General features: G+C 42.0%; 1 protein-coding gene and 1 long non-coding RNA gene across 3 annotated transcripts; one reads left to right on the top strand and one right to left on the bottom strand.

The window, feature by feature from the left end:
* The first annotated feature begins 6 nt into the window (after positions 1-6).
* On the top strand, positions 7-21,575 carry LOC125078373 (uncharacterized). 2 transcript variants are annotated; one of them, XR_007120876.1, is made up of 4 exons: positions 7-368; positions 1,446-1,517; positions 21,225-21,321; positions 21,419-21,575. It is a non-coding gene; the product is annotated as an uncharacterized LOC125078373 (long non-coding RNA). The 2 variants fall into 2 exon arrangements; XR_007120875.1 differs by lacking the exons at positions 21,225-21,321; positions 21,419-21,575 and adding an exon at positions 2,499-2,931 and having other exon boundaries at positions 19-368.
* CBLIF (cobalamin binding intrinsic factor) lies at positions 5,214-27,829 on the bottom strand. Its single transcript, XM_047690916.1, has 10 exons — positions 27,701-27,829; positions 25,832-26,008; positions 23,955-24,068; positions 23,165-23,305; positions 20,927-21,108; positions 16,421-16,598; positions 13,737-13,938; positions 10,969-11,087; positions 8,834-8,902; positions 5,214-5,606 (listed from the first exon to the last, which is right to left on the bottom strand). Exons 1-9 carry the CDS (start codon positions 27,777-27,779, stop codon positions 8,841-8,843), a joined length of 1,254 nt encoding a protein of 417 aa, XP_047546872.1. The 5' UTR covers positions 27,780-27,829; the 3' UTR covers positions 5,214-5,606; positions 8,834-8,840.

Below are 27,829 nucleotides of genomic sequence, written 5' to 3' on the forward strand. Positions count from 1 at the left end.
CTCGGGTTCCCGCGCCGGCGTGTGCTAGTTACGCCCAGCGCCGCTTTAGGTTTCTGGAAGTCTCCATACACTCTTGGGGTCTTTCCCTGCTTCCCTAGGGGAACCTCTCCGTCTCTCCGCCGCTTCTCTGCGGCGGGGGGGGGGGGGGGGGGGGGGGGGGGGGGCGCTCAGAGACATTGGGAAAGGCCCACTGACTGACCATTGCTTGAACTTGTTAGTGGGCGGTGGCAGTGTGGTCGGCGTTCAGTACCCCGTCATTGCCTGTGGTCCTTCGAAGAGTTCAGGAGAAGAAGGACGTCATGACACCCATTTGCAGATAACATGCCAGGGGTCGAAGGATTTCACTTAGGGTCACACAGCAGAAAACGGTAAGATCAGAATTTGAGTCTGTCACTCCAGGGACCCGAGGGACTGGACTGGATCAAAATTTGATGATCAAGTTAAAGTAATGCGTGACTCTTCTGGGAGGATGATTGTAAAATCATTTTTATGGGTCTGAACCCTTTAAATACTTAGAACGAGAGAGGCTCATTTCCCAAGCTTCTAGGACACAAATGGGATTAACAAGTGGAGACTGATGTCTGTTGTATTTAAATCACGCTGAATCTGTGTATGGTCTTTCCCCAAGGATTAGTTTCAGAAATGGCAACAACTAAAACCTGTAATGCTTGCAAAGCTACTGGGAGAACTTTCTCTGTCCACGGCGTTAGGCGCTCTTGATAAAAGCTGTCTCAAAAAGAGTTATTGGACTTTATTTTAGCCATTTCCGGCCGTGTAGAGCAGTTCTGAAAGGGTTTAACTGCCCCCCACTCCCAAGCCAGTGTCAGATTCTAGAGAGCTCTTCCCTACTCTCTTCCACCCAAAGTAGGAGAACTGAATGTGCTCATGAGGCATTTAAAAATCTCAGGCTGAGTATTGTGTAATTTTGTTTTGGATAGAAAGTAAAGTGTCAATACAATCTCTCTTGGTTTGGTCTCTATGTCTCTTGGTGCTCCCCCGCTTCCACCCCCTGGTTTATTTTAAGAGAACTAAGAAGCAAACTCAACGTTTTACATTTAAACAGCAACTATGACAAATAACATCTTTTTTTCTTTGCAAGAGTTGTGCCAGTACTATGGAGGATACAAAGAGGAAAAAAATCAGTGACCCTTTTCTTTAGGAATTTATGTTGAGGTAGGGACAATATGGTGAGCCTACAATAGCTAATGTTAAGATTTCAGAAGAGAAATATGAATAAAGCATGAAAATGTTAGGAGGGACGTGAAATCTTCCCTGGTCCCTGAAAATGATTTTCCCTCCTTCCCATTCTCACAGCTCTTTATTTACACTTCTCTTCTGATAGTTCCATTGTGTTTATTTGTAGGAAACTGATGTTCTGGGATGAAATGATTTGCCACACAGTTAGTATGATAAAAACCTTGCTGTTCTTACTTTTACTGGAACAGGTTTGGTAAAATCTCCCAACAGTTGGTCTTCAGACCACCTGCATCAGATGTTACTGAGACCTTCATATAAATGTAAGTATCTGGTCCCTACATACTAAGTCAGAAACTCTAAAGGTGGGGTTCAGGATTCCTTTAGTGAATTAAGCCCCATGAGTGATTCTAATGCCTAAGCAAGTTGAGAGTCAATCCTCTGGGAGCACTTTGAAAATTTAAAAAGCAGAGTATAGCTACAAGGCATTGTTTTTGGATCATTCAGTTCTGTATTTGCTGGGATTTGTATATTTTGCCATCTGTATCAAAATTACCTGGCATCCCAGTTTTTAATCTTTCTTATTTTAAAATCATGAGATAACAGAAAGACCTAGTTTTAGGTCTGGTTGTTGACATAAACGACACCCACATGCATGTTGTCTGTGTCTGTGTATGCATATCTGTGCCCACTATCTCACTTTAAAAGATTGAGTTTTTGCTTATCAGATTCTAATCATAATATCATAGTGTAATAAATTAGCATAGAACTTTCATGTGGTGTAGAGATTAGCTTCCACATGGTGTAGAGCATTGCTAAAAGAGCAATGATCCTGATGTGGTGTTTTGGACTCTGGGAGCAAATGGTCAAGAAAGATTTCTATAGATGTTTTCAGGGCAGGAAAGATGGTTTTTATTAACGCACAGGGACAGGACCCACGGGCAGAAAGAGCTGCATTAGGATTATGAGCAGTGACTGAATATGTACCTGGAAGTTGGGAGGGGGGTTAGGGATAGTGTAAGTCTCTAAGGTTTCCAGAAGCTTGAGGGGTCATTTGTTACTGTCTAGTAAAACCTCAGTCAGGAGACCCTTCAGATGCAGATCAGGGGGCTAATGATGTTTGCTAGCATATATCTTGGGGGGTAGGTAGAGATACAGGAAATTTCCAAAGGGACTGATCTTCACCAAAATGTATCAGAGTGCTTATTATCCACATCCTTGCTGAGTTGTCTTGCACAGCTTTGTTTAGAGCTCTGCCAATATGGAAGGAGAGAAATGATACCCAAATATTATGTTTATAACAGGCTGTTCGAACAGGATTGTGTCTGACTCCACTTTGCCTGACGCGCCAGTGTATGTGGTAATCTGCACATTCCAGAGTGACGAGCTGGGCCTTCTGGACAGGCCTGATGGATTGACTGATTTTAGATTTTATTTATTTATTTGAGAGAGAGGGAGAGCATGAGTGCTCAGGGGGAGGTCAGAGAGGGGGAAATCTCAAGCAGACTCCATGAACCAAGTGTGGACTTGATCTCAGGACCCTGAGATCATGACCTGAGCCACAACCAAGAGTTGGAGCCTAACCATCTGTGCCACCCAGGAGCCCCCTGGGCAGGATTTATAAAGGAGGTGGTAGGAAATGGCTTTGTTATTCTTAGCTCTTTACTTTTTTCCAGACTCTAAAAAGGACTGGGAAAATCAAGAAAAGAAGTGGAGACTGGAAATTACATTAAAGATTTCTTTGGTCTGAGTTGTTGGTATATTGTTCCTCTCTAAGGCACGGGATTGGGGTGCTCCATCAAGCTTCAAGTGAGAGCATTCAAGACCACTCAGCTGGATATGGGCCCACTGTTTGAGAGGGATTGGTGTTTGACAAAAGTCTGTGTTTGGAGGTTTGATGCAAAGTAGAGGGCTGCAATTGGGAAGTAGTTACATTTCCATTGATGGTGGGTCAGAGGTGTGCATACCTTCTTCAGCAGACATGGACCCCCAGGCAGTGTGCTGGTTTAGGGATTTCTTATATCCCATCTAACAGGCCCCCACTGAGAAGCAGGGAGAAAGATGCTGGAAGAGATGAAATGATGGATGTCTAGGGCCTGAGGGAAGACTTGTATGCAACCAGCCAGTCATTCAGCAGAGATGAATTGGCATGCATCAAGATATAGCCTCAGCAGTCAAGGTAGGGGGTGTGTGTGTGTGTGTGTGTGTGTGTGTGTGTGTGTGTGTGTATGTGTTTTTCTGAAGAATCCATAAAGCACCCATGAGAGGATGAGTATACTTTAAACTATACCAGGAGCTGAGTCAACTACTGTTGGGTGCTGTATCATTTTGCTAGGGCTGCTCTAACCAAGTATGCCAAACTGGGGGGCTTAAACAACAGAAGTTTATTGCCTCACATTTCTGGAAGCCTGAAGTCTAAAATCAAGGTGTCAGCAGGATTGGTTCTGTTTGAGGGCTGTGAGGAGAGGGCTGTCCTAGACTTCTTTCCCAAGCCTGTGGATGGCCATCTTCTCCATCTTCTCCCTTTCTCTCTTCCTTTATATGTGTCTTTGTGTCCAAATTTCCCCATTTTATTAAACAGTAGTCCTATTGGATTAGGGCTCACCCTGTTGACCTCATTTTAACTTGATTACCTCTGTAAAGACCCCTTCTCCTAACAATGTCACATTCTGAGGGACAGTAGATGGGGGCAGAAGTGGGGAATGGGGGGTGAAGGGGGTGATTGGGGCTCCAACACATATTGGTTGGTTGGGGGGGAGGTGGACATACTTTAACCCATATCAGGTGCTATGCCAGTCTTCCCAGAGGGGTCAGCAACAGAGGGGAGAGACAAGGGGCAGGAGAGATCCTACATGACCGGTCAAAGTGCAAAGTGAGGAAATAGAGAGACCCCACCCGACCTCATTCCCATTTTGTTTCCGCTACAGTCACCCTATCTGGAGCAGACCTGAACTAGCAGAGGGAGGCAGCTTCACCTTTAGATGGAATTCAGAGTTATGACTATTACACAGTATTGGGCATTTTAGTTACTGAAATCAGAATTATCTTTTTTCTTTCTTTTTTTCTTCTTAAGTTAGAGAACTGAGAAAATATAGAAAATCCCCCAGCCTTACAACGTTGGTTTGGAGTTTGGGTAAGCAGGAGCAGGGTAACCTAAAGTTTTTTTTTTTTTTTTTTTTTTTCCCGAAAGATTTTATTTTTATGCAATCTCTACCTCCAGTCTGGACTCGAACTCACAACCATGAGATCAAGAGCCACATACTCCACTGACTGAGCCCTCCAGGCACTCCTAAGGTTGATTTCCAATACCATTTTCTGAGTCCTACTTCATATAATTTACACACTGGATATACATTAGCTTGCAATTTTTCAATGACTAGTGATGTTGAACTTTTTCTCCCCCTTTTTTTTTCATATGTTTGTCCATTTTTTCATATGTGATTTGTTTGTGTACTTTCTCTATGATTTAATTGTACTGTTTCTTTTTTATCAATTCTAAAAGCTTATTGTATATTAATCATATTAACTCTTGTTTGTATATGATTCAGTTTTTTACAGTGTTATTATATCCTCTAATTTTATTATATTATTTATTTTATTATATCCTTTAAGTTTTAAATTTTCATGCACAGTAAAATCTTTCAGTTATTTTCTTAAGAGTTTTTGACTTTGCTAATATGCTTATAAGGCCAGAAGTAGGGATGTCCTTTGGCAAGTTGAAAATTCTCATTTCATATGTGATTTTTTTGGGGTCCCTGGGTGGCTCAGTCAGTTAAATGTTGGATGTTTGATTCCAGCTCAGGTCATGATTTCAGGTCCATGAAGTGGATCCCTGCATTGGGCTCCATGCTGAATATGGAGCCTGCTTATGATTCTCTCTCTCTCCTTCTGCCCCTCCCATGCTAATGCATGCTCACACTCTCTCTCTAAATAAATAAAATCTTTAAAAAATATGTGATTTTATAATATGCTAAATTCTCACGTAATATATTTTTTAACATTTTATCCCATTCCCATGCTCTCCCTGATCTGAAACCAGTGCTACACTGTTTTAATTATCGTGACTTTATTACATATTTTTATATGTTTGGTCAAATTCACTTTACTGTCCAAAAAACATCATGGCTGTTTTGCATGTTTGGTCTTCAAGATAGAATTTGGAACTATTTTGTTCTATTATCTCTCCCTTTCTATTTTTATTTTCTTGGCCAGGATTCTTGTTGTAGTTGTTGTTATTCCTCTTCTTCTTCTTAGAAATCTCAAAGGTGTTTGTGCTTCTGAGCAAGATTCTTTGTCATTTCAAAGACTTACAGGATCTTAGTTGGAAGGGGCTAGAGGAGGCTCTCTGTAGTTCCATTTCCTCATCAGGGTGTGATCTTCAATCGCAGACTTGGCATATGTCACTCGTATATCTAGTTAAAGGAAAGTACAGTTGGATTTGGTAGCAATCTTCCCACCTCTCCCCTGCATCTTCACAAAAACAGTAACGCAGAAAATTGACCACTTCCCTGAAGGAAGTTTAGGCTTTACCATCCATGGCCAGTAGAGGTCGCAAAAACATTTATGATAGTCTCTCAAAGCATTACTAAACCCATGCTTGGACAGTTATGCAGCAATGAACACATACAGACTACATTTTATTACAGCACTTCCTCAAAGTGGAATTGTAACTTGTCATAAAGCCATTGTCAGCTTGCTCACCTGTCCTCCATCCTTGCCAATACAAATAAACACACCCAGTTCATTGCAAAAGTTGGGGGACAGTGGTTCCCTCTCTCTTGCTCACACACACCCCTTCCTTTCATTGCCCAATTTATTGATAAATAAAAAGGTAATCTTTGTTAAAGGTAATTTTTCCCATTTTCTAGTTGTTCAGTTATTCTATCGAATGGAGAGAATGTAGACACTAGAGAAGCAAACAAATCAGTTACCAGTAATTCCATCACAGTTAACCACTCTAATACTCTGGCATGGATGGCATCAGAGTGATCATGAATGTCTTTCTATGTCAGCAAGTATTTATCTCCAACACAAATTTTACTGACAGTTAAGAAAATAAATTTAAAAGAGCTGCCAGGGTAGCTCAGTTGGGTTGAGCATCTGGCTCTTGATTTCAGTTCAGGTCATGATCTCAGGGTCATGGGATCAAGCCCTGGTCTGGCTGCACACTCAGTGTGGAGTCTGCTTGGGCTTCTGCCCCTGCCCCCCATAAAAAAATAAAAATCTTTAAAATTAATTTTTATACCATAAAATTAATTTTTATACTTCTTTTAAAAAATTAACTTTTTAAAAAAGTATAATTAACATACACTGTTATATTAGTATCTGGTATACAAGTAGTGATTGAACACTGCATACATTACTCAATGCTGATCTCCATAAGTGTACCTTTTTAAAAAAATTTTTAAGATTATTTATTTATTTGTCAGAGAGCGCAGGAGCACAGAGAGCTGCAGGCAGAACAGGCAGAGCAAGAAGCAGACTCCCTGTTGAGCAGGGAGCCTGATGTGGGACTCGATCCCAGGACTCTGGGATCATGACCTGAGCTGAAGGCAGATGCTCAACCAACTGAGCCACCCAGGCGTCCCAGTGTCCATTAAAAAAAAATTATTTATTTGTCAGAGTGAGAGAGAGAGAGAGAGAGAGAGACTGAGCACAAGCAGGAGGAGTGGCAGACAGAGGGAGAAGCAGGCTCCCTTCTGAACAATGAAACCTGATGTGGAACTCGATCGCAGGACCCTGGGATCATGACTTGAGCTGAAGGCAGACACATAACAGACTGAGCTACCCAGGCGCCCCTCCATAAGTGTATTTTCAACCTTCTCCATCTATTTCACCCATCCCCACCCCCCAGGTCTCCTCTGGCAACATCAGTTTGTTCCCTCTAGTTAAGAGTCTGTTTTTTGGTCTCTTTTTCCTTTGTTCATTTGTTTTGTTTTGTTTGTTTGTTTGTTTCTTTTTTTTTTTTTTCTTACATTCCACATATAAGCCAGTAATTCCTTTACTGGGTATTTGCCCAAAGAAAATGAAAATGCTAATTCAAACAAATATATGCACCCCTATGTTTATAGCAGCATTATTTACAATAGCCAAATTATGGAAGCAGCCCAGCTGTTCATTCTGTAAATGATGGATAAAGCAGATGTGGTGTAGCTATGCAATGGACTATTACTCAGCCATAAAAAAGAATGAAATCTTGCCATGTGCAACAACATGGGTACTCTAGAGGGTATAATGCTAAGTGAAGTCAGTCAGAGAAAGATAGATACTGTATGTTCTCACTCATATGTGGACTTAAGAATTTCAGTGACTTTTAAGTATCCCAGCATATGGATCCACCAGGGTTTATCTCTCCATTGCCCTGTTGTTGGGCATGTAGACTGTTTCTGTGTTTTCTATATTATGAATATCAGGGCATGTTATGAGAGGTCACTTATTCACATTCCTGGAGGGTGCCTTCCACCACAGCACCAGCGCTGGGCTTTTCCTGGGGTCCAAACATAACTAATGGTATGTTTGGGCTGGTGGCTCACACTTCCTTCTCCCAGGAGCCCCAGTTGCCAGAGGGTAGGCTCTTGCTCTGAGCAGCTGGGGGCGGAGACCTGTGATGGGGCACATCTGCCTTGGGATCAGTTCAGGAAGTATACTGAGACTGCATGTCTAGGGTTTGCTCTCTAATTGCCTCAGCACACATTTTGATTCTGGTATATCTGTGCCCTATTGTGATTCTCTCCTTTGTATACTTTTCAGAATTGGGATTTTGGAGGTTGTAGTTGAGTCTGTTTTAGGTCTTTTGATACAATTTTCATATCCTTCACTAGAAAGTTGGTACCAGTGTTGACTCCTACCAGCAGAGATTAGAGTTATGACTGTCTTTGAAAGCTTAATTTTTCTTTCAAATGTAGGTATAGGGTGTGGTTATAGATCTGTATTTCTATTTACTGTGTAAAATACATGTTACATGTGTGGTGTGGGATTTTAAATATATATTTATATTTAATATATAAAATAGATATCAAATATAAAATAGATATCAAATTTTATATTACATACTGTAGGTTATACTTATATATTAAATGTGTGTATTTATCTACAAATTATATAAAAATATACATTTAAACTAATTTTACCCAGAATGAACACTAGAAATGCAAGGGGAGAGTATGAACATGATTTACCTAGTTCTAAACCATCTGGGAGACTCATGAAATAATTTTGGTCATTTCACTAAGTGATTTGAAAAATAGTACTTGGTATAAGAAACAAAAATAGGTTTTTTAAAAATAGGAGTTTTTAATATATATCACTTCATTTGTAGAAATAAAGGAATCCACTTGTTAATTAATCACGAAGATCAGAATGAACTCCAAAGACATCACCTGGGCTCTCTCTCCTCCCCTCATCCTAGGTTTAAATGATGACTGGCAGTCATTGCCTTGAGAAGCTGGACTTTTATCATGGGTCACAGATGTTAAGACTTAAGGGAAGTTTGAATCATTTATTCTACATAGTGGTTTCTGTGTTTTTAGCAGGAATACAGCAGCATTGTAGATATCCAGGGTATTTTTGCATAGACTTGGAATAAAGTAAACAAAAATTCCACCGTCTTTTGGAGATGTTTGAGAGAACCTGAACTCACCTTGTCCTTAGTACTGTGTGAAATTGGCCGTGATGTGCTCACGGTCGGAGGGTTTGTAGTCAGCAACTCCTGGAAACAAGCAGAGAAGAACATGAGGAGACCATGGTGTATGTATCCACACCCACCTCCCAAATGACCAGCCCCCTTGCTAGAGGAGGAAAATCATCCCAGAGTGCAATGGGCAGCTTGATGACTATGGAAGAGCATGGAATTGAGATTTAGGGAGTCTTTGTTTCCAGGCTCAGAGTTGCCACATGGAGCATGTCTTTGGACAAGCCCCTTAAATTGTGAGATCCTCCTTTGCCTCATGTCTAAAACTGCACTAATAATATTTACCCCACAGAAACATTTCAGGATTAGGAATAATGACTGCCAGATGCCTAATATAGTACCTGACACATAGTAAGTGTGCAAGAAAATGACTTAGTTAAGCCAAGTTTAGAACATTCGAGGTAGGAACTCATGTTCACTTTTGAAGGTTTTGCCAAAAGTAGGGAAGGGCAGTGGGTTGAGAATTCTTGTTTTTCAGGGCAGAGAAGTTAGATGATGGCAGTATTGATGATTATCTTTCAAGTCACAGGGCATCAGAAAGAATAAGATCTTTCTGAGAACTTTTTGGATATCAGAGGCCTTTCTGTTTCCCCTTCCTTCCCCAGAGAAGAAAGGTAATTGGCAGACAGGAGACTAACCCTGATTTAGGTTCCTGGGCAATTCTTGAGATGAAGGTGATAGGAGAACTAATAATACTTATACTGAGCATTTGTGAGTGCGTGCTATGCAGGAGACATTGTACTTACTCATTTTAAACATGTTATTTCTAATTTTCATACTAGCCCAAGAAATGGCTATTACTGTGTTCATTTCATAGCTCTGGAAACTGGTTCTGAGAAGATTCACTCCTTGCCTAAAGCAGCTAGTAAGTAGGAGAAGGGGCTTCTAACCAACCCTTATGTAACCTTGAGGTCTTTATTATGTGTTTTGCTGCAATTCAACAAATTCTGACCAGCCAGATTTTGTTATGTACCTGATAGACTCTAAGAAAACATCTCTCCCATCGTAATCTTGGATAATGAAGCATCTTACAAAGCCGCAGCCTCAGCTCTGCTGTGACCCTAAGTGGCCTCACATCTCCCTGCACGGTGACGATTAACATCCTTTAACTAGCGAACATCTTCCTTAGACAAAATAGCACGCATGGCCATTTAACTTAGAGTTATTTTTAGTATTTGTGCAAAATTTTAAAGAATGTTAAGGTTTTGCTGAAGTCTGAATTTTATTCTTGCCTCTTCCCCACAAAAATAAACCTTCTTCTATTTGGAAATTTTTAAAAAACATTAGAGCGAGAAGAAAAATGAATGCTGAGTGAAGCTGTGGGGGAAGGACGGTCATGATACAGTTTGGAAGCATGGTCTGGATGATCGCTCAGTCCCACCCTAGATGCAGGACTTGTCAAGTCCCTTTAACGCCTCTGAGACTTAGTTTCTCTCTCTGTAAAAAAGAGAATCACCGATATCTACAGAGTTGACATGTGGCATATGATAACATCACTGCACGAAGAGCTAGGTTTCCCCTTCCTCATATTTGTTTCCCATAGGCTATGAAGTCACTGTGGTTTTATATTACATGATGATATTTAATTTTTAAATCCTAAAGTGGCCATCTTCTTGGATCACAGGATCCCATACTACTTTTTCTACCTTTTTTTTTTTTTTTTTTTTGGTCTCTCATGTTATCTGGGTTTTCCTTTTTCAGCTCCTATTGCTTTAAGTAGGTCAATCCACTTTTCTTGCTCACTGGATATGTCCCCATTGGCTCAGGATGGAGTCAGGATTCTTGATTTTCGAAAAAGCTATTTTAGAAAGTCAGCCACCTGTTCTATCATCCATCTACCTACTCATCATTTATCTGTTATTCAATCGAATCAATTCATATATATGAATATATATATTCATAATACATGTGTACTTGTACATGTATAGTTTACCACTGTATACACAAGTATCTCACATATCTCACATGTGAGACATACAGTCTCACAGTTTTTGATTAAAGGAATGAATGAATTAAATAAGTAAATGAAAGAAAGCAGCCTGCAGACTATGGAAGAAAGTCCCAGATTCCTTTCCTTTTCTCACCTTCACTCAGAGGTGTCTTGCCACTAAGGAATTGCCAGTATGTCCGCTCATGAACACTTTCAGTGATATCATTGATAGAAGAGACGACAAGGCCCCAGGATGTCATTGTGGTTTCAAATCTGTAAGAATAAAAAATATGTGATTAACCTCATTTATGTCAGGCAATAAGGGGTTAAGGTGAAGGGACAGAGACATTCTAAATACTTTAGAGATCATATAAAAGCCTTGAAGTATCATGTCATCCACATAAAGTAACCCCAAATTACTAGAATTCATAGAGCAATTCACCAGTGTGGCAGGATACAAAATTAATGCACAGGAATCGTTGCTTTTCTGGGAAACAAACAGAGTTACAGAGGGGAGGGGAGGTGGGGGATGGGGTAACCAGGTGATGGGTGTTAAGGAGGGCATGTGTTGTGATGAGCACTGTTATACATAACTAATGAATCACTGAAGACTAATCAAAAGCTAATGATGTACTCTACAGTGGCTAATGGAACATAGTTAAAAAAATGTCTCCCTTTAGGTAGAAATAAAACTAATGCGAATTAAAAATATGTTTATTTAAAAAAATGCTTAAAAGAGAAATTGCTAATGACTAATGGATATGAAATTACTTCACTTGGTATTAAATGATATTTAAATGAATGGGGTTTTTTAAAAAACCTATCAATAAGCAAATTTTAAAAAATGTAAACGCCCAACAATGGGTGAATACTTACATGAGTGATGAGATGAATATTCAAGACTGAATTTTTTTTTTTTTGGCATTGACAAAATTGTATTTTTCCATACTTTTAAGTGACATTAAAAATGCTCATGCACTAATTGTTAGGTGAAAATGTGGGACACAAATTTTACATGAAATAACTATCCCACCCATGTGAGGGGTCACAGCTATCTATAACATGCACAGAAGAAAACACCTACCAAATCATAAAGAAATGTCAACTGATTACATTATGGACACACTGTACATGCTTTGTGTTGTTCCATTTTTAAAAAATTTATTTGAATTCAATTAATTAACAGATAGTGTATTACTAGTTTTAGAGGTTTTGCTTGTTATGCATCACCCCCAAAGGTCTACTGTATGTATTCATGCCATGTGCGGTCAGAAAAAGAAAAATCAGGCAAAATTATAGTTAAGCTCAGAGAAGTAGTAAGGTATATTCTGAGGGTATTTAAAAACTAAGTATTCTTGAAACGCAACTTTTGTCCTGACCTGTCTGTGGGAGTCAGGAGATTATGGAACTGGGCTGTGGACAGCAGGCACAATGTATGGAACCTAATCCTGTGGAACAGGTTCCACATCCCACTCAGGTGTCACTTCCTTGGGCTTGGTCAGTCTTTCTCTCTGGCATCTCTCTGCAGAATTTGGATCACATCATTGTCCTTTGAAGGTCTCTCCTCTTTTCCTTTCCTGGCATTTCCCCTCTGCTCTTTCTGTGAGCTTAGTTTTCTCCATATTTCTCTACTGCTTCCTCTTCTTGCAAACTATGAAGACATCTCAAGTTTAATTTTATTTCTCAGGATTTATTTCTGTATTTTGTCCTCTCCTGACAGTGGAAGGAACATGAGCTTCACAGGCAACTTAACTAGTTACATGTCATGGGATCTTAGGAATGTTACTTAGCCTCTTTGGGACTATGTGGTGCTATCTGTAAAATGGGCATATAGATCATGGTTGGTTTGTTTGTTGTTTTTCATGTGGACTTACGCCCAACATGGGGCTTGAAGTCACGATCCTGAGATCAAGAGTCGTCTGCTCTGCTGACTGAGCCAGCTGGCACTCTGGACTCGTGGCTTGTTGGGAACTTGTCTCTGCTACCTCTGCACAGTTCCTCAACTTCAGTCATCCCCTCTATCAGATGACCATCTGACCTCTTTCACCTGTCCTGACTTCTTTTTCTAGGCCTTCATCTAAACCTCCAAAAGCTCCCTAATGTTGCTGTTTTGAACACCCACAATTAGACATGTCTAAAGGAACTAAGTCTTTTTCTCTGAAAGACATTCTTTCCTCCTGACACTCCTATCAAAAGTTTGGAAGCTTCTCTCTATTGCCGCCTCCTCTCCCCCAGTATTCACAGAGCCAAGTGGTGTCTTCCTTGGTGTGAGTCTCTTTATCCTAGAAGAGGTCTTCATCACCTCACAGATTCGTTACCTCAGGCTAGCCCCAGATCTCCTCCTTGTCTCCCATTCTCGAACCAATTAACGTTTTACAACGTGACTTTTCTTACTTAAAAACTTGCAGTGCTTTCTCTAATAGGAAGTCTGATCTCCTTAACCTGGTTTTTCAGACTTTGTTATCACCCAGCCTATCCTTACAGGTTACTCACTTGATTCACTATTCTCTTCTCTAGTCAAGCTGGCCTACTCACTGACCCTGAAGTCCTTGCTTATTCCTATCTCAAATGCTTTGTCCTAGCCCTTCCCTCTTTCTAGAATACCATCTTTCCCCATCTTCCTAACAGTACTTATTTTTCAAATGGGCTCCAAAGCCACAAGCCTTCCTGGACTGTTCTAACCCACAATAGACTCTCCCCCCTTTGAATTCCTGTTTGTAAAACTCCATCATATGTTGACTTGGGCGATTGAATTTTCCTGAGCCAGCTTTGATAGTTACTAGATTGCACGCTTCTCAAGGGGTGATGAAATGATGTTAAATTATAAGAAGGGAAAAATTGTAAGAAAATGAAGGAAGGAAGAGAGAATGGGAATTCAGGTGGGGTCTGGGGAGAATGGTGAACATTGCTTACAGCACTCACTTGAACATGGGATTTCTGCTTTGTGCTTCCTCTAGGACAACAAATAGTACTGATCCACCTTTCACACTAACGTCCATGGTCTCATTGAAGAGCAGACCCACTCCCCTCAGCTGGTTATTTATGGTATATATGATGGTGATGTTGGATGCTGTGGTGGGAACAGGGCTGGGTTGAGTGGGGAGAGTTGGTTGCACTTCAACACCTGTGAAGAGCAAAGAGGTCACATTTGTTAATGATTATAGGGTTTGTATTATAGGTGAAAAAAATCTCTGTTATTGGCAACTTATCCTAAAGAAACATTTCAAGAAATGGCAAAGATTTTGTGTCTTTTTTGGGTGGTTCTGAGGAACTTGTGTGATCTATGAAGCTCTCATTTCCAATCTAATCTAGAGAATTGCTCATAGCTGAAGAGCTGATGGCTCATTTTAACTGTTTCTTTTCTTTTTTTTTTAGTATCTTTTTTATTTTTTTATAAACATATAATGTATTATTAGCCCCAGGGGTACAGGTCTGTGAATTGCCTGGTTTGCCCACTTCATTCACAGCACTCACCATAGCACATACCCTCCCCAATGTTCATAACCCCACCACCCTCTCCCACCCTTCTCCCCCAGCCCCCCTCAATTTGTTTTGTGACATTAAGAGCTTCTTATGGTTTGTCTCCCTCCCGATCCCATCTTGTTATTTTATTCTTTTCCTACCCCCCAAACCCGCCACATTGCATCTCCACTTCCTCATATCAGGGAGATCGTATGGTAGTTGTCTTTCTCTGATTGACTTATTTCGCTAAGCATAATACCCTCCAGTTCCACCCACGTCATCGCAAATGGCAAGATTTCATTTCTTTTGATGGCTGCATAGTATTCCACTCTGTGTGTGTGTGTGTGTGTGTGTGTGTGTGTGTGTGTGTGTATACCACCTCTTCTTTATCCATTCATCTGTTGATGGACATCTAGGTTCTTTCCATAGTTTGGCTATTGTGGACATCGCTGCTATAAACATTCGGGTGCACGTGTCCCTTCGGATTACTGCATTTGTATTTTTGGGTTAAATTCACAGTAGTGCAATTGCTGGGTTGTAGGGTAGCTCTATTTTCAACTTTTTGAGGAACCTCCGTGCTGTTTTCCAGACTGGTTGCACCAGCTTGCATTCCCACCAACAGTGTAGGAGGATTCCCCTTTCTCCGCATCCTCACCAGCATCTGTCATTTCCTGACTTGTTAATTTTAGCCATTCTGACTGGTGTGAAGTGGTATCTCATTGTGGTTTTGATTTGTATTTCCCTGATGCCGAGTGATGTGGAGATGGCTCATTTTATAGTGAACATTAGTTTTGTTTAAAGAATTTATAACCAGGGGCACCTGGGTGGCTCAGTGGGTTAAAGCCTCTGCCTTCGGCTCAGGTCATGATCCCAGGGTCCTGGGATGGAGCCACGCATTGGGCTCTCCGCTCAGTGGGGAACCTGCTTCCTTCCACCTCTCTGCCTCCTTGTGATCTCTCTCTCTCTGTCAAATAAATAATTAAAATATTTAAAAAAAAAGAATTTATAACCAGAAGGGAGTATGGTTAGCTCCAAGTCATGTGTATTACATGGTTGAGTTCTGTGGATTTGTGGGATTTTTGGTAACACTGTGAATCTGGAAGCAAAGGTAGTAAGTTTCAGACCATTTAACAAAACACCTGGGCAACTATAGTGTAGAGTCCTTGGAAAGACTCCATGGCCACCTTGTCCAGGTTGGGAAATCACTGGGAAGCAGCCTGAGGAGTTCGGTGAATGTAGCTGTGTTTGGTGTGATTAGGATTGGGTTCCTTGATTACAGTCTCTATAGACTCTGTACTGAGATAGGCAGGGAATTTAGTAATCTCTCTTATCTCAGCAAATCCGTGCAACATAAGACATGAGCACTTTATACTAGTATTTGTCTAGAAGGAGGAGTTGGAGGTATCTTTGCTAAGACTCATTATTGCTGGGGGGATAAAATTTTATGCAGGACTCCCACTTTCTTTGTGCATATTTCTACAAAGTTTGAATTTTTAAGTAGCCCTGTATGATATTTTTAATTGGCTAAAATAGAGATATTTAAAATAAAAAGGTAATATGCCAGGTTTCCATCCCATTCCTTTGGTGTGCCAGGAGCACCAAGGCCTTGTATTGAGATCCCCAAGTCTGGGCTTAAAAGCCAACTCTTTTTCTCATACGTGTCTCAGACCAGTTCAATGATTGCTCACACTTTCTTTCCTATGCACTACATGTGGCTTCTATTTCTACTTAATACTTATTTCATTCTTCCAAATGTTGTAGTTTTTGTCTACATATCTGTATCCTGACCTTGTAAAGAGCAGGTATCATAAGATAGTGCATAAGGTTTGGTGCATTTGTCAAATGAATGAAGGAAGTTATGTATCATCTGATTGTTAGGACCATGGACCGCCCCTCTTCACCAGCGTCTCACAAAATGCTATGTAAATAGTAGGTGCTCACTTAATGTGTACTGAGTGAAGAAGACATGGGGGCTGAATTCTGAGGACAGGCTGCCATGGCTGTGTGTTAGCACACAACACTTGGGTATTGGATATCAGATGTGGCTCTGCCTACATAATGAGCCTGTGTGCCACTTAAAATTGATCCACATAAGGAGTCACTACTTTACGACATAAGGAAAGGCAGATGTTAAGAGTTCTTACCAGGGCTGCAGGACACATGAGGCACATCCAGGTATGTCTTGCCTTTCAGGGAAGGGAGGATTTGGGCAATGGACATGGGATTGTGGAATTTCCCCTGCTCAATCTCCTGAAGTATTGTGTCCATGGTCTTCTGGCAGTTCCACTCCTTGTTAGGTTTCTTAGGTGTCACAGACAGAGCCTGGGGGCAGGAGAGAGAGGGAATAAGAGGTTGATTAAGCATAGCTGAGAGTTGGCCTCTATAAGCTTTACAAGAGATATACTTGATCACTAATCTTGGGGGAATCACTCAGAGTCCAAAACTGAGCTGCCCAAGGTTTGGGACATTGTCTGTCTTCCCTGCTGTGTCCCCACCTCTTAGATCAGGGTCTGTCACATAGCAGTCACACAACAAATATCAGTGTGCCAGTTAGATTTGGGGAACACTACTGGGGCTGCTGTATTTATAGCATGTGTGTATAAAACAGTTCTTGAATGTAGAATGAAGGCGAGTCCCAGGGAAAGCAAGCTTCAGGAGCAGTGTTAGTCTGGGACATCTGGTCATCCAAACATAGCAGTGCTCTTTGTTTTGTGTTGTCCTGCACAACCTTTGGTGGACTCCTCCCATACTTTGTGATCATGTCAGGACAGTTAGTCAGAGGTTCCACAAGCCTGGCCACAGGGGTGGACCCATGGCCTGGGCTGGGGTAATCCTAGAGTGCCATCCTTTTGCTAACAGTGATTAGTGGGCACCCCACTAGCCAGCATCCTTCCCTGACATACAGACATTCAGAGAGAGAAGCATGTCTTTTCCTCCTGCTGGGGTATTCAGCTGGGACCATGTAAGTAGTCACTGGGCTGTGACCATCCTCCTCAGCCACTTTGAAGAAACCATGCCATAGGAGACACTGAGGAAAACCAGGGCTGAGTGACGAAAAAAGAATAGTGCCTAAAAGCAAAATCTGAGCCCTTTATTCTGCTTAATCCTGAAACCATTTAATCTAGCCCTGGACCTTCTAGTTTATAACATGAAATAGTAAATCCCCATTTTTTTCTTAAGCAAAAATTATTTGGGTTTCTGTTATCTGCAAAGTGGTTCTTGATTAATGCTCCAAGCAATTCATTCTACTTTGCTGAGATTTGTATCACTTGAGTAAAATAGAAGTCACAATTTCTTCCTACCTTTGCGGGTTCATTCGAGGTTCAGATGTGGGACAATAAGCAAAAGCATTTTGTTATGTGTAATGTGTAAGCTGTTATCACCACCTCCCTCCCTTTAGGGTTGTGCTGACCATGACCCTCAGAGTAAGTCAGTGGTTTGAGATTGCTGGTGACTGATTCACCTGAAGCTTGGAATAGGAAGTGAGAGAAGAGAGTCAGATCAGAAATGGATAAGGAAGATGTGGTCCATATACACTATGGAGTATGATGCCTCCATCAGAAAGGATTAATACCCAACTTTTGTAGCAACATGGACGGGACTGGAAGAGATTATGCTGAGTGAAATAAGTCAAGCAGAGAGAGTCAATTATCATATGGTTTCACTTATTTGTGGAGCATAACAAATAGCATGGAGGACATGGGGAGTTAAGGGAAAGGAGTTGGGGGAAATTGGAAGGGGAGGTGAACCATGAGAGACTATGGACTCTGAAAAACAATCTGAGGGGTTTGAAGGGGCGGGGGGTGGGAGGTTGGGGGATCCAGGTGGTGGGTATTGGAGAGGGCACGGATTGCATGGAGCACTGGGTGTGGTGCAAAAACAATCAATACTGTTACGCTGAAAAGAAATTAAAAAAAAAAAAAAAAAAAGAAATGGCTTTGTGAAGCCAAAGGCAGTTGATGAACGACCCGACAGTTTTTGACACGACCATCACTGTTAGATCTCTTTGCTCTGCCAGAGGTCACTTTATGGGGCAGTTTGGCTTAAGGGGCATCAGGTAGGTCCTCCTCAGCAGCCAGATCTTGTTCATTTGCCATATTCACCTCTCAGATCCCAAAAGCAAGATGGATCCCCTTGGGATAAAACATTACTAGTGCCAACACTCTAGAGAGGAATAACACATTACCTATGAGAACTCATTAATAGCTTTGCATAAAGATGTTTATCAGATCCTTTTTCCAAGTTAAATCCCCAAGTTAAGAGGAACTTTGAAGGCTTTTGGATTCTTGATAGAAAGCAGAGAAGAAATTCTACAACAGAGGAAGTGCCTCCCGAGTGCCTAGGGAAGCCATGTGGGTGGCTCAGGCTACTTGAAGGGCACTGGCATCCTGGAAGAGGATGAATGAAAGCTGGAGAGGAAGCTTAATATCACCACTCTTCCACTGGCAGAAACCATGAACAGTTATTGGAATCACATTGTGCTTGTGATGTTTTAAAAAAATACCTTTGCAACCTTTTTGTTTGTTTGTTTTTTGTTTTTTGGTTTTGTTTTGTTTTGTTTTTTGTTTTTATGGGGAAAGTGAAATTCAGAAAAATTCAATATTTGCCCACAGTGGTGGGAGATCTGGGATTCAAACTCAAGTTGTGACATCTTGAGAGCCCTTTGCTTTTCCACAGAAGAACATTTTAAATTAGAAAAAAAGTCGTGTATTAGATATCTGGTGATTTCAGACTTCAGGCTGCTTGGGTAAACTCTCGTTATGTACTATAACTCGAGTAAGGAGAGGTTATCTATCCCAACTGATTAGAAATACATATGACCTATGATATCAGATAAGGATGAGGTCTTGCCTTTTCATAAATAAAGCTTTAATTCTTAGGTATAGCTTATCAGAGTGTACCTTGTGGGTGAGAAAATCCCAAACGGAATTCACAAACCTAACTAGCAAAAGCAAACATTTCTCTGTCTGGCACTAAGGGGAAGCAAGTTTTAAGTGAGGCATAAATAAAACCCATCTTATATCCCGTCCAGACTGCCTCTGATATTCCACAAGGCTTTCTAGCCCTGAGTCCCGGGATTGTTCTTGGATGATTCAGCCGTGGTAACAGTCTTTTTTTCCCATGGCAAAACTTCATTCACCTTGACATGTCATGGAAGCTGACGTTGTCCTCATTAGTTGCTCCAATACTTTGCACATTGGAGTGGTGATATTGTATTTACTTTTGTGTTTAACATAAATGAATTTCTAGTCTGTTTATGTCCTTTGTTAATTTCTAATGTGTGGAACATCAGGGCCAGTCTCTGCTCCTCTCCCCCAAAGGATTTCTTTCTACCACTAGTCCAGAGGTATATTAGGTTTAGGGCTGGCATTGTAACTCCAGGGTTCTCTGTTTCCTGGGCTTTCTGAGTTGAGAAGGTCATGGTACAGTTTTACTATGAATCACATGAGGCATTTTATGACTTCGGAGCACGAAGTTCTGAGTTTGGACTAGACAGTTTGGCCACAGATGACCCTTTAATTTCTGATTCTAGCTGGTTACCTCTCCCCACTATCATTAGTATGTCCTCCATGGGAAGATGCTGCCCTAGTCAACCCTAATCAATGGGGTGAGGGTTGCATTTGGAGATATATCAAACAGCATCTTATGGAGTTCAAGCCCGGGTTCTATACTAGAGAAACATAGGATTGAGTATGGACAGAGTACCAAACACACCTGATTCCCATTTAGAACACTGTGTGAGGTTGCAATGAGATGGAGATTATAAGAGCTTGACAGGTCAGCTTTAGGTGTTTTCACTGCTGTATTCAGGTTGTTTCAACCTGTGTTCAGGTTGAACATAAGCCTGTATTTTCTGGATCAAGATATTTTGTAGCAACATGGACAGGACTGGAAGAGATTATGCTGAGTGAAATAAGTCAAGCAGAGAGAGTCAGTTATCATATGGTTTCACTTATTTGTGGAGCATAACAAATAGCATGGAGGACAAGGGGAGATGGAGAGGAGAAGGGACTTGAGGGAAATTGGAAGGGGAGGTGAACCATGAGAGATGATGGACTCTGAAAAACACCCTGAGGGTTTTGAAGGGGCGGGGGGTGGGAGGTTGGGGGAACCAGGTGGTGGGTATTAGAGAGGGCATGGATTGCATGGAGCACTGGGTATGGTACAAAAACAATGAATCCTGTTATGCTGAAAATAAATTAAAAAAATTAAAAAAAAGATAAAGGGCTGAAAAAAAGAACACTTGACTGGCAAGATGGAATTAGAAAATTTCATTTTTTTGAGGGCCTATTTTAATATCTTATTTTTTATACATCAAATTTTCATCAGTCTATGATTATTATGAGCACACTGAACATTATCAGTAATAACCTGATATATTCCTGGGATTTATTTATTTATTTTTCCAAGAAAGAGAAAGGAATTCTTATAATTTTATTTTCACCCTTTACCTATGAGGTAGGGAGGAATTAACACCTGTGTTTTACCAGTAGAGAAACTGAGACAAACACCACAAGGAATCTACCTCAAGTCATACTAGCTTGTCTTCCCCAGAGATATAATTATAAGAAGCCTGGTGTCTTGATCCCACAATCCAGTCTTATCATACTGGCATGGGCTCAACAAAGAAGCATAGGTGATGTGTTTACCTGCATGGCAAGGCCAGTACTGTAGATGTCTCCAATGATTCCATCGTCTTTGATTCTCATGCTGACATTCTTCACGACTTCCTGTAGTACCTCACTGAACAGAATTTTGTAACCTTCATCTGAACCTTCTGGGATCTTGTTGTACATACAAGTCAGAGCCAAGGTCGCCATAGCTCCTGTGTCTGTGAATCATGGTTGGAGGGAGGTGGGTGAGACAACCATCACCCAACAATAGGAAGAGCTAACATTTACTGTGTGCTTACTGCATTCCAACTACATTATCTTCTTTATTTTTCAGGACAACCTGTGAGATAGGACCTATAATGAACTCCACTGAAGGGATAAGGAAATGGAGGCTCATAGAGGCCAAGTAATGGCCCAAGGCCACACAGCTGGTAAGTAGCAGTGCCAGGACCTGAACCCAGATCTAAGGCTCATGTTTTTAATTCATGTAGACTGGTGCTTCATTCAGTCTCATTTTTCTTGTCCCAGTGTTTATCTTTTAAAAATTTCACCGGTTCTGGAAGGCCTGGCCATCACCACCTCTCAGTGAAACCTTCTTTGGTCTGCCCAGTGCCACAGGTACAGTCTCTTTTCTGAACTTTTCAAAAAGTAGGCTCCACACCCAACATGGAGCCCAATGTGGGGCTTAAACTCCTGACCCTGAGATCAAGACGCAAGCTGAGATCAAGAGTTGGACACTTAACTGAGCCACGCAGGTGCCCCTCTTTTCTGAGCTTTTTTATCATGTGTTGTTTGGACCTGTTTTGCAATCTCAGCACTCTCTGCTCTGTTTTATCGTTACTGTGCTCTGTAAACAACTGGATGGTGGGAACTTTGCACCCCCCCAGGGCACCTGGCACAGGGGCATTTTCATTATTTGCATGGGAAAGTGTATGTGGATTGAATGAGCAAGCTATGGCAGGACAAGAGAGAACAAGTGAAAGACTTGCCAGATGACTTCTTTCTCTGATCTTCTCCCTCCTATAATCACCACCTGAATAGTATTACCTCATTAAGGATGACAGTGTTGTTGAAACCATTGGTGGCCAAGAAGTCAAATCTCCTGAACTGACAGACTCACTAGCAATGCATGAGGTCCCAGATGGAAAACGGAGACCTGTCTGCTCTTGAGCCACAGGGAGGGCACTAGAGTACTTGCTTATGGTCTGAAAGAGACTGAAATGGGAGAGTTTGCCTGAAACAAGAGAGGTTGCAGGGGCAGGGTGGCTAACGGGGTGAAAACCCGAGATACGCTATTGCTTGAGAGTCCGAAGGAGGAAAGGTGACCATGAATGAAGGGCACGTGATAATGTCCACAGAGAGGGTGTTATTCAGGGCAGGTATCATGACCTGCAGAAGGGTGGACAGAAAAGGACATGGTGCTGTAGGGGAAAAAGCTTCTCTTGACAAGCAACCGTAAGGTTACAGAATGAAGAAGTAACATGGTTCCAGTGTATCCTTGAAGGGGAGGAGCATCATGGGTTTAGGGTTCAGAGATTATCTGTTTACTAGAAAGAGAATATCAGGGTGTTATAAGGAGAAACATCGAGAGGAACAGAGAGTAGAATCATCAGTAGTGATAAAAGAGAGAGTTCAGGAGGCCTGGGTGGCTCAGTCATTTAAGTGTCTGACTTGGTTTCGGCTCAGGGTCGTGAGATGGAGCCCTGTGTCTGTCTCTGCGGTCAGGGTGGAGTCAGCTTGAGGTTCTCTCTCTCCCTTGCCTTCTGCCCCTCTCCCTGCTCTCCCTCTCTATAAAATAAATAAATGAATCATATATATATATATGTATATATATATATACATATATATATATATTTTAAGATTTTACTTATTTATTTGAAAGAAATAAATGAATCTTTAAAAACAAAGGTTTCAGGGTAAGACTTGAGTCTAGACATTGATTTAATAATTTAAGAATTTGTCTGGGAATAACTCCTGACTTGTGTGACTTATTTATTGTTCCTGGTAGAGATTCTGTCATTGTCAGACATTTCAAGTATTGCCCTGGTTTCTTTGTTTTACTGTCGCCCTTTCACTTATTCCTTAATTCACATGTCCAGCAAATGTTTATTAAGTGCCTTCCATCTGCAGACATTTTCATGACCCTTGGCTCCTCCGCCATGGAAAGCTCCCCCTCCCACTTTCCCCTCCTGCCCCCCCCCCCCCCCCCCCCGCCACTGAGTGTCCTTGATATTCCCAGCTCAGGGCAGTGTTTGGAAGTGACAACCAACTCACCCGTATTGAAGGGGGAGGAACCAAACCTCAGGATCTTGGCAAAGCGGGCTGCTATGGGTAAGGCTCTTGTTGGGTTCTCCTGGCACAATGCCAGGACTGCCAGACTGGGCCCATAGAAGGTTGAAGCTGGAGCACTGGGACCTGGGAAGGGGACAGAGGGTCTCTGTAAGATTAACATTCACCATAATGAGGACTTCTGTAAAAATGGTAAAAGTCAAACCTTTAAAGTAGAAATTTCTAGAAAACCTGTCCAAAAAAGAAAGACTCCATATTGGCAAAAGCTAACTTTAACATTTCTCAGAATAAGAACGTCACCCAGCAGGACAAGAGAATAAAAAGGATGACTGTCTTCAGATGATGGCATAAGTCTATTTCCCAGGATTGTGATCTTCTTTAGTACATTTGGAATCGAAGTGAATATCTCACTGTGTGGTTATCCGAAGAATCCTGAGTGGAGATAACTTGAATCCCCTCCCTCATTTTCCACTCAGCCATCTTTTTTTTTTTTTTTTTTTAAGATTTTATTTATTTATTTGACAGAGATCACAAGTAGGCAGAGAGGCAGGCACAGAGAGAGAGAGAGAGAGAGAGAGAAGCAGGCTCCTCTTGAGCAGGGAGCCCCATGTGGGGCTCGATCCCAGAACCCTGGGATCATGACCTGAGCTGAAGGCAGAGGCTTTAACCCACTGAGCCACCTGGGTGCCCCTCACCCATCTTTTTTGTTCTAGGTTTAATACTCTCAGGAAGGACCATTTGCCTCACCCTCCCCTCCCTTCTGCTGAGGTCTTACTTGAGGGTGGCCAGCTTTCCATTTGTCTCTGTAGAACCGACACTTTATTCCCAGGATCTTGGCAGGAGGAGTTGAGGGCCATGATGGTAAGGGCAAGTTGACCAATGGTCAGGTCTGTAGAGGAGAGAATAAAACAGTCACAAAGGTATTCTCAGGGGAGAGTGTGCCAGGGGTCAGGGCTGAGCTCTCTGATCTGATCTCCAGATCATTTTGATTTTTTAATAATACGATTAGAGTCAATTATCATATGGTTTCACTTATTTGTGGAGCATAACAAATAACATGGAGGACATGGGGAGATGGAGAGGGGAAGGGAGTTGAGGGAAATTGGAAGGGGAGATGAACCACGAGAGACTATGGGCTCTGAAAAACAATCTGAGGGTTTTGAAGCGGTGGGAGGTTGGGGGAGCCAGGTGGTGGGTATTGGAGAGGGCACAGATTGCATGGAGCACTGGGTGTGGTGCAAAAACAATGAATACTGTTATGCTGAAAAGAAATTAAAAAAAAAATCTTCTTAAAAAAATATCAAATCTTGTCAAAGGGAAAAAAAAGCAATATGATTAGATAATTTTTTAAAAAGTTTTTTTTTTTTTTTTTAAAGTAATCATTATACCCAGCCTGGGACTCAAACTCACAATCTGGAGATCAAGAGCCACATGTTCCCACCATGGAGCCAGCCAGGTCCCTCTAGATAGTTTTTTGATCTTGTTTTTCTTAAGGAAAGAAGTATGGAAAAATGTTGAAGGAGGGTTTAATCTAGTGACCACTGTGTGACTTGACAACTTCATCAGGAATCCCTGGTATCTTTTTTCTTTTTTTTTTTAATTTATTTTCAGCATAACAGTATTCATTGTTTTTGCACCACACCCAGTGCTCCATGCAATACGTGCCCTCTCTAATACCCACCACCAGGTTCCCCCAACCTCCCACGCCCCCCCGCCGCTTCAAAACCCTTAGATTGTTTTTCAGAGTTCATAGTCTCTCATGGTTCACCTCCCCTTCCAATTTCCTTCAACTCCCTTCTCCTCTCCATCTCCCCTTGTCCTCCATGCTATTTGTTATGGTCCACAAATAAGTGAAACCATATGATAACTGACTCTCTCTGCTTGACTTATTTCATTCAGCATAATGTCTTCCAGTCCCGTCCATGTTGCTACAAAAGTTGGGTATTCATCCTTTCTGATGGAGGCATAATACTCCATAGTGCATATGGACCACATCTTCCTTATCCCTATGACCCTGCATTGCACTACTGGGTATTTACCCCAAAGATACAGATGTAGTGAAAAGAAGGGGCATCTGTACCCCAATGTTTATAGCAGCAATGGCCACAGTTGCCAAACTGTGGAAAGAACCAAGATGCCCTTCAATGGACGAATGGATAAGGAATCCCTGGTATCTATTTAGAAAAGCAGCATTGGCACCCATACAAATTCATACCTGAAAACAATTTTAACTTTACTATCTAACTTGATCCTCAGGGCAACTCCTGTGAAGTAGGCAGAACAGAGATTTGATTATTATTATCATTGTTATTATTACTGTTAGAGTCCTTGTTATTAGAATCATCTGCATTTTGCAAATGAAGGCGTGAGGTTGGTCTGGATCTGTGACCTGTTCAAGGTTTCAGAGTTAATAAGTGGTGGAGCCAGAGCTGCAAGCCCCCTCTTTATAATGTCTGGTCTAGAGCTTATTCTGCTTTCCTATGTAACTCTACTGATGCTCTGACTTCACGAACCTTTCTTTCCAGGTACATAGGGAAAGGTGTTTGGGTGATTCAGGGACAGTCACAGGTGGCACTGGTGTGTGTGGGAATGTGAAGTTGGGATCTGGGGCTGGAGAATCAGGGAGCATGTGGAGAGGCTCTGATTTCTCACCTGCACTGTTACTGGCCATGAGCTTGTCAGTTAGGAGCTTCTGGGCCTCCATGTCGTAGGCTCCAGCCAGGTTCATGGCAATCAGGATGCTGGGATTGGGGTGGGCTGAGCTGGTCACAGAGTTCTCCATGAGCACTTGTATGCCATGAACCAAGGGCTGCTGTGCTGGGGGAACAGCTGAGAAGAGAAAAACCATTTACTAAACCCCTAATCTATTCTCTTTTATCTCAGAAACATGTTTCCCATGTGTCACTCTGTTAGAAGACAGGATTAGTTAGCATTAACATTTTCAGGGACACGCATTAGCGTCCCTAACAGGGGTGGAGGGGCACCTGGGTGGTTGAGTCATTAAGCGTCTGCCTTTGGCTCAGGTCATGGTCCTGGGATCCTGGGATCAAGCCCCACATCTGGCTCCCTGCTTAGTGGGCAGCCTGCTTCTTCTTCTCCCACTCCCCTTGCTCGTATTCCCTCTCTCGATGTCTCTCTCTCTGTGTCAAACAAATAAATTCTCTAAAAAAATAGAGATGGAGAAAACATTGACATTTTCTTTTGAGGCCAGTTAGACCAGTTAGATGTTGGATCTCCTCAAACAACCCTTATGTTTAACAAAGTGACTTCTCACTTAGGAAGTTCAAGCAATATGGCTCATGGCCATTTCATATTATTTTTAGCAGATTCCTAGAAATCACTGATTTCCTTGTATTTTTTTCTCACTCTTTTATTTTAAAGTTAACTTTTTTTCAGGGGAGTGCCTGGGTGGTATAGTTGATTAAGTGTCTAACTTTTGGTTTTTGGCTCAGGTCCTGACCGTAGGGTCCTGGGATGGAGCCCTACGTCCAGCTCTGTGCTCAGCATGGAGTCTGCTTGGGAGTCTCTCTCTCCCTCTCCATCTGCCCCACCCCACCTCACTCTCTCTCAAATAAATCCTTAAAAAAAAAGTTGGGGGAAATTGGAAGGGGAGGTGAACCATGAGAGACTATGGACTCTGAAAAACAATCTGAGGAGTTTGAAGGAGCGGGGGGGGGTGGGAGGTTGGGGGAACCAGGTGGTGGGTATTGGAGAGGGCACGGATTGCATGGAGCACTGGGTGTGGTGCAAAAATAATGAATACTGTTGCACTGAAAATAAATTAAAAAAAAAGTCCTTTTTAAAAAAAAAAAAGGATTTTATTATTTATTTATTAGAGAGAGAGAGAGACTGAGAAAGAGAGTGAGAGTGACCTGTGGGCCAGCAGGGAGAGGAGCAGAGGGAAAGGGACAAGCCGGCCGACTCCTTCCTGAGAGTAGCACTCAACGCTGGGCTCGATCCCACCACCCTGAGATCATGACCTGAGCTGAAAGCAGGAGTTAGATGCTCAACTGACTGAGCCACCCAGGTGAACTTCCTTTTTAAAAAGATTTTTTTAAAAATCTCTACACTCTGCATGGGGCTCGACCTCACAATCCTGAGATCAAGAGTTGCATGCTCCTCAACTAAGCCAGTCAGGCACCTCCTTTTTTTCTCAGTCTTATATGGAAAATATAGAAGACATGGGATACCAGCTGTCCTCAGTGAGTTCCAACATCCCCCAGCAGTGGCACTTGGTCAGAACAGCTCTGAGCATCTCTCTCTGTGCCACCAGCCATTGTTCCTGCACCACTATTTCAACCTCTTTTAAGGTAAAATGCATAGACTTGCCTCTCCAAGCACTTACAGGGTTCAGTCAGGAAAGATGCAGCACACACTCACCCTGACTCGCCCACTTGGAACTCCTACAGTGATTGCCGTTTTCAATCACTTTCTCCTCAGCAGACCTCTGTGTGTGAGGTTTTCCCCTGTGCCCAGGGGGAACTGCTCCCCCGACCTCTCTGGAAAAACCACCATACTCACAGCATGAGCTTCGGGTCCAGGTGCTGGTCCCAGCTGCAGCCCAGAGAAGGTTCAGGAGGGGGATGGTGAACCAGGTCATCCCACTCTCTCTTGTTTAGTCTACAGCTCCCGTGTACAGATCCCCGTGTT

This window comes from Lutra lutra, chromosome 10 (genome assembly GCF_902655055.1).
Source record: "Lutra lutra chromosome 10, mLutLut1.2, whole genome shotgun sequence".
In the NCBI taxonomy this organism is placed as follows: domain Eukaryota; kingdom Metazoa; phylum Chordata; class Mammalia; order Carnivora; family Mustelidae; genus Lutra; species Lutra lutra.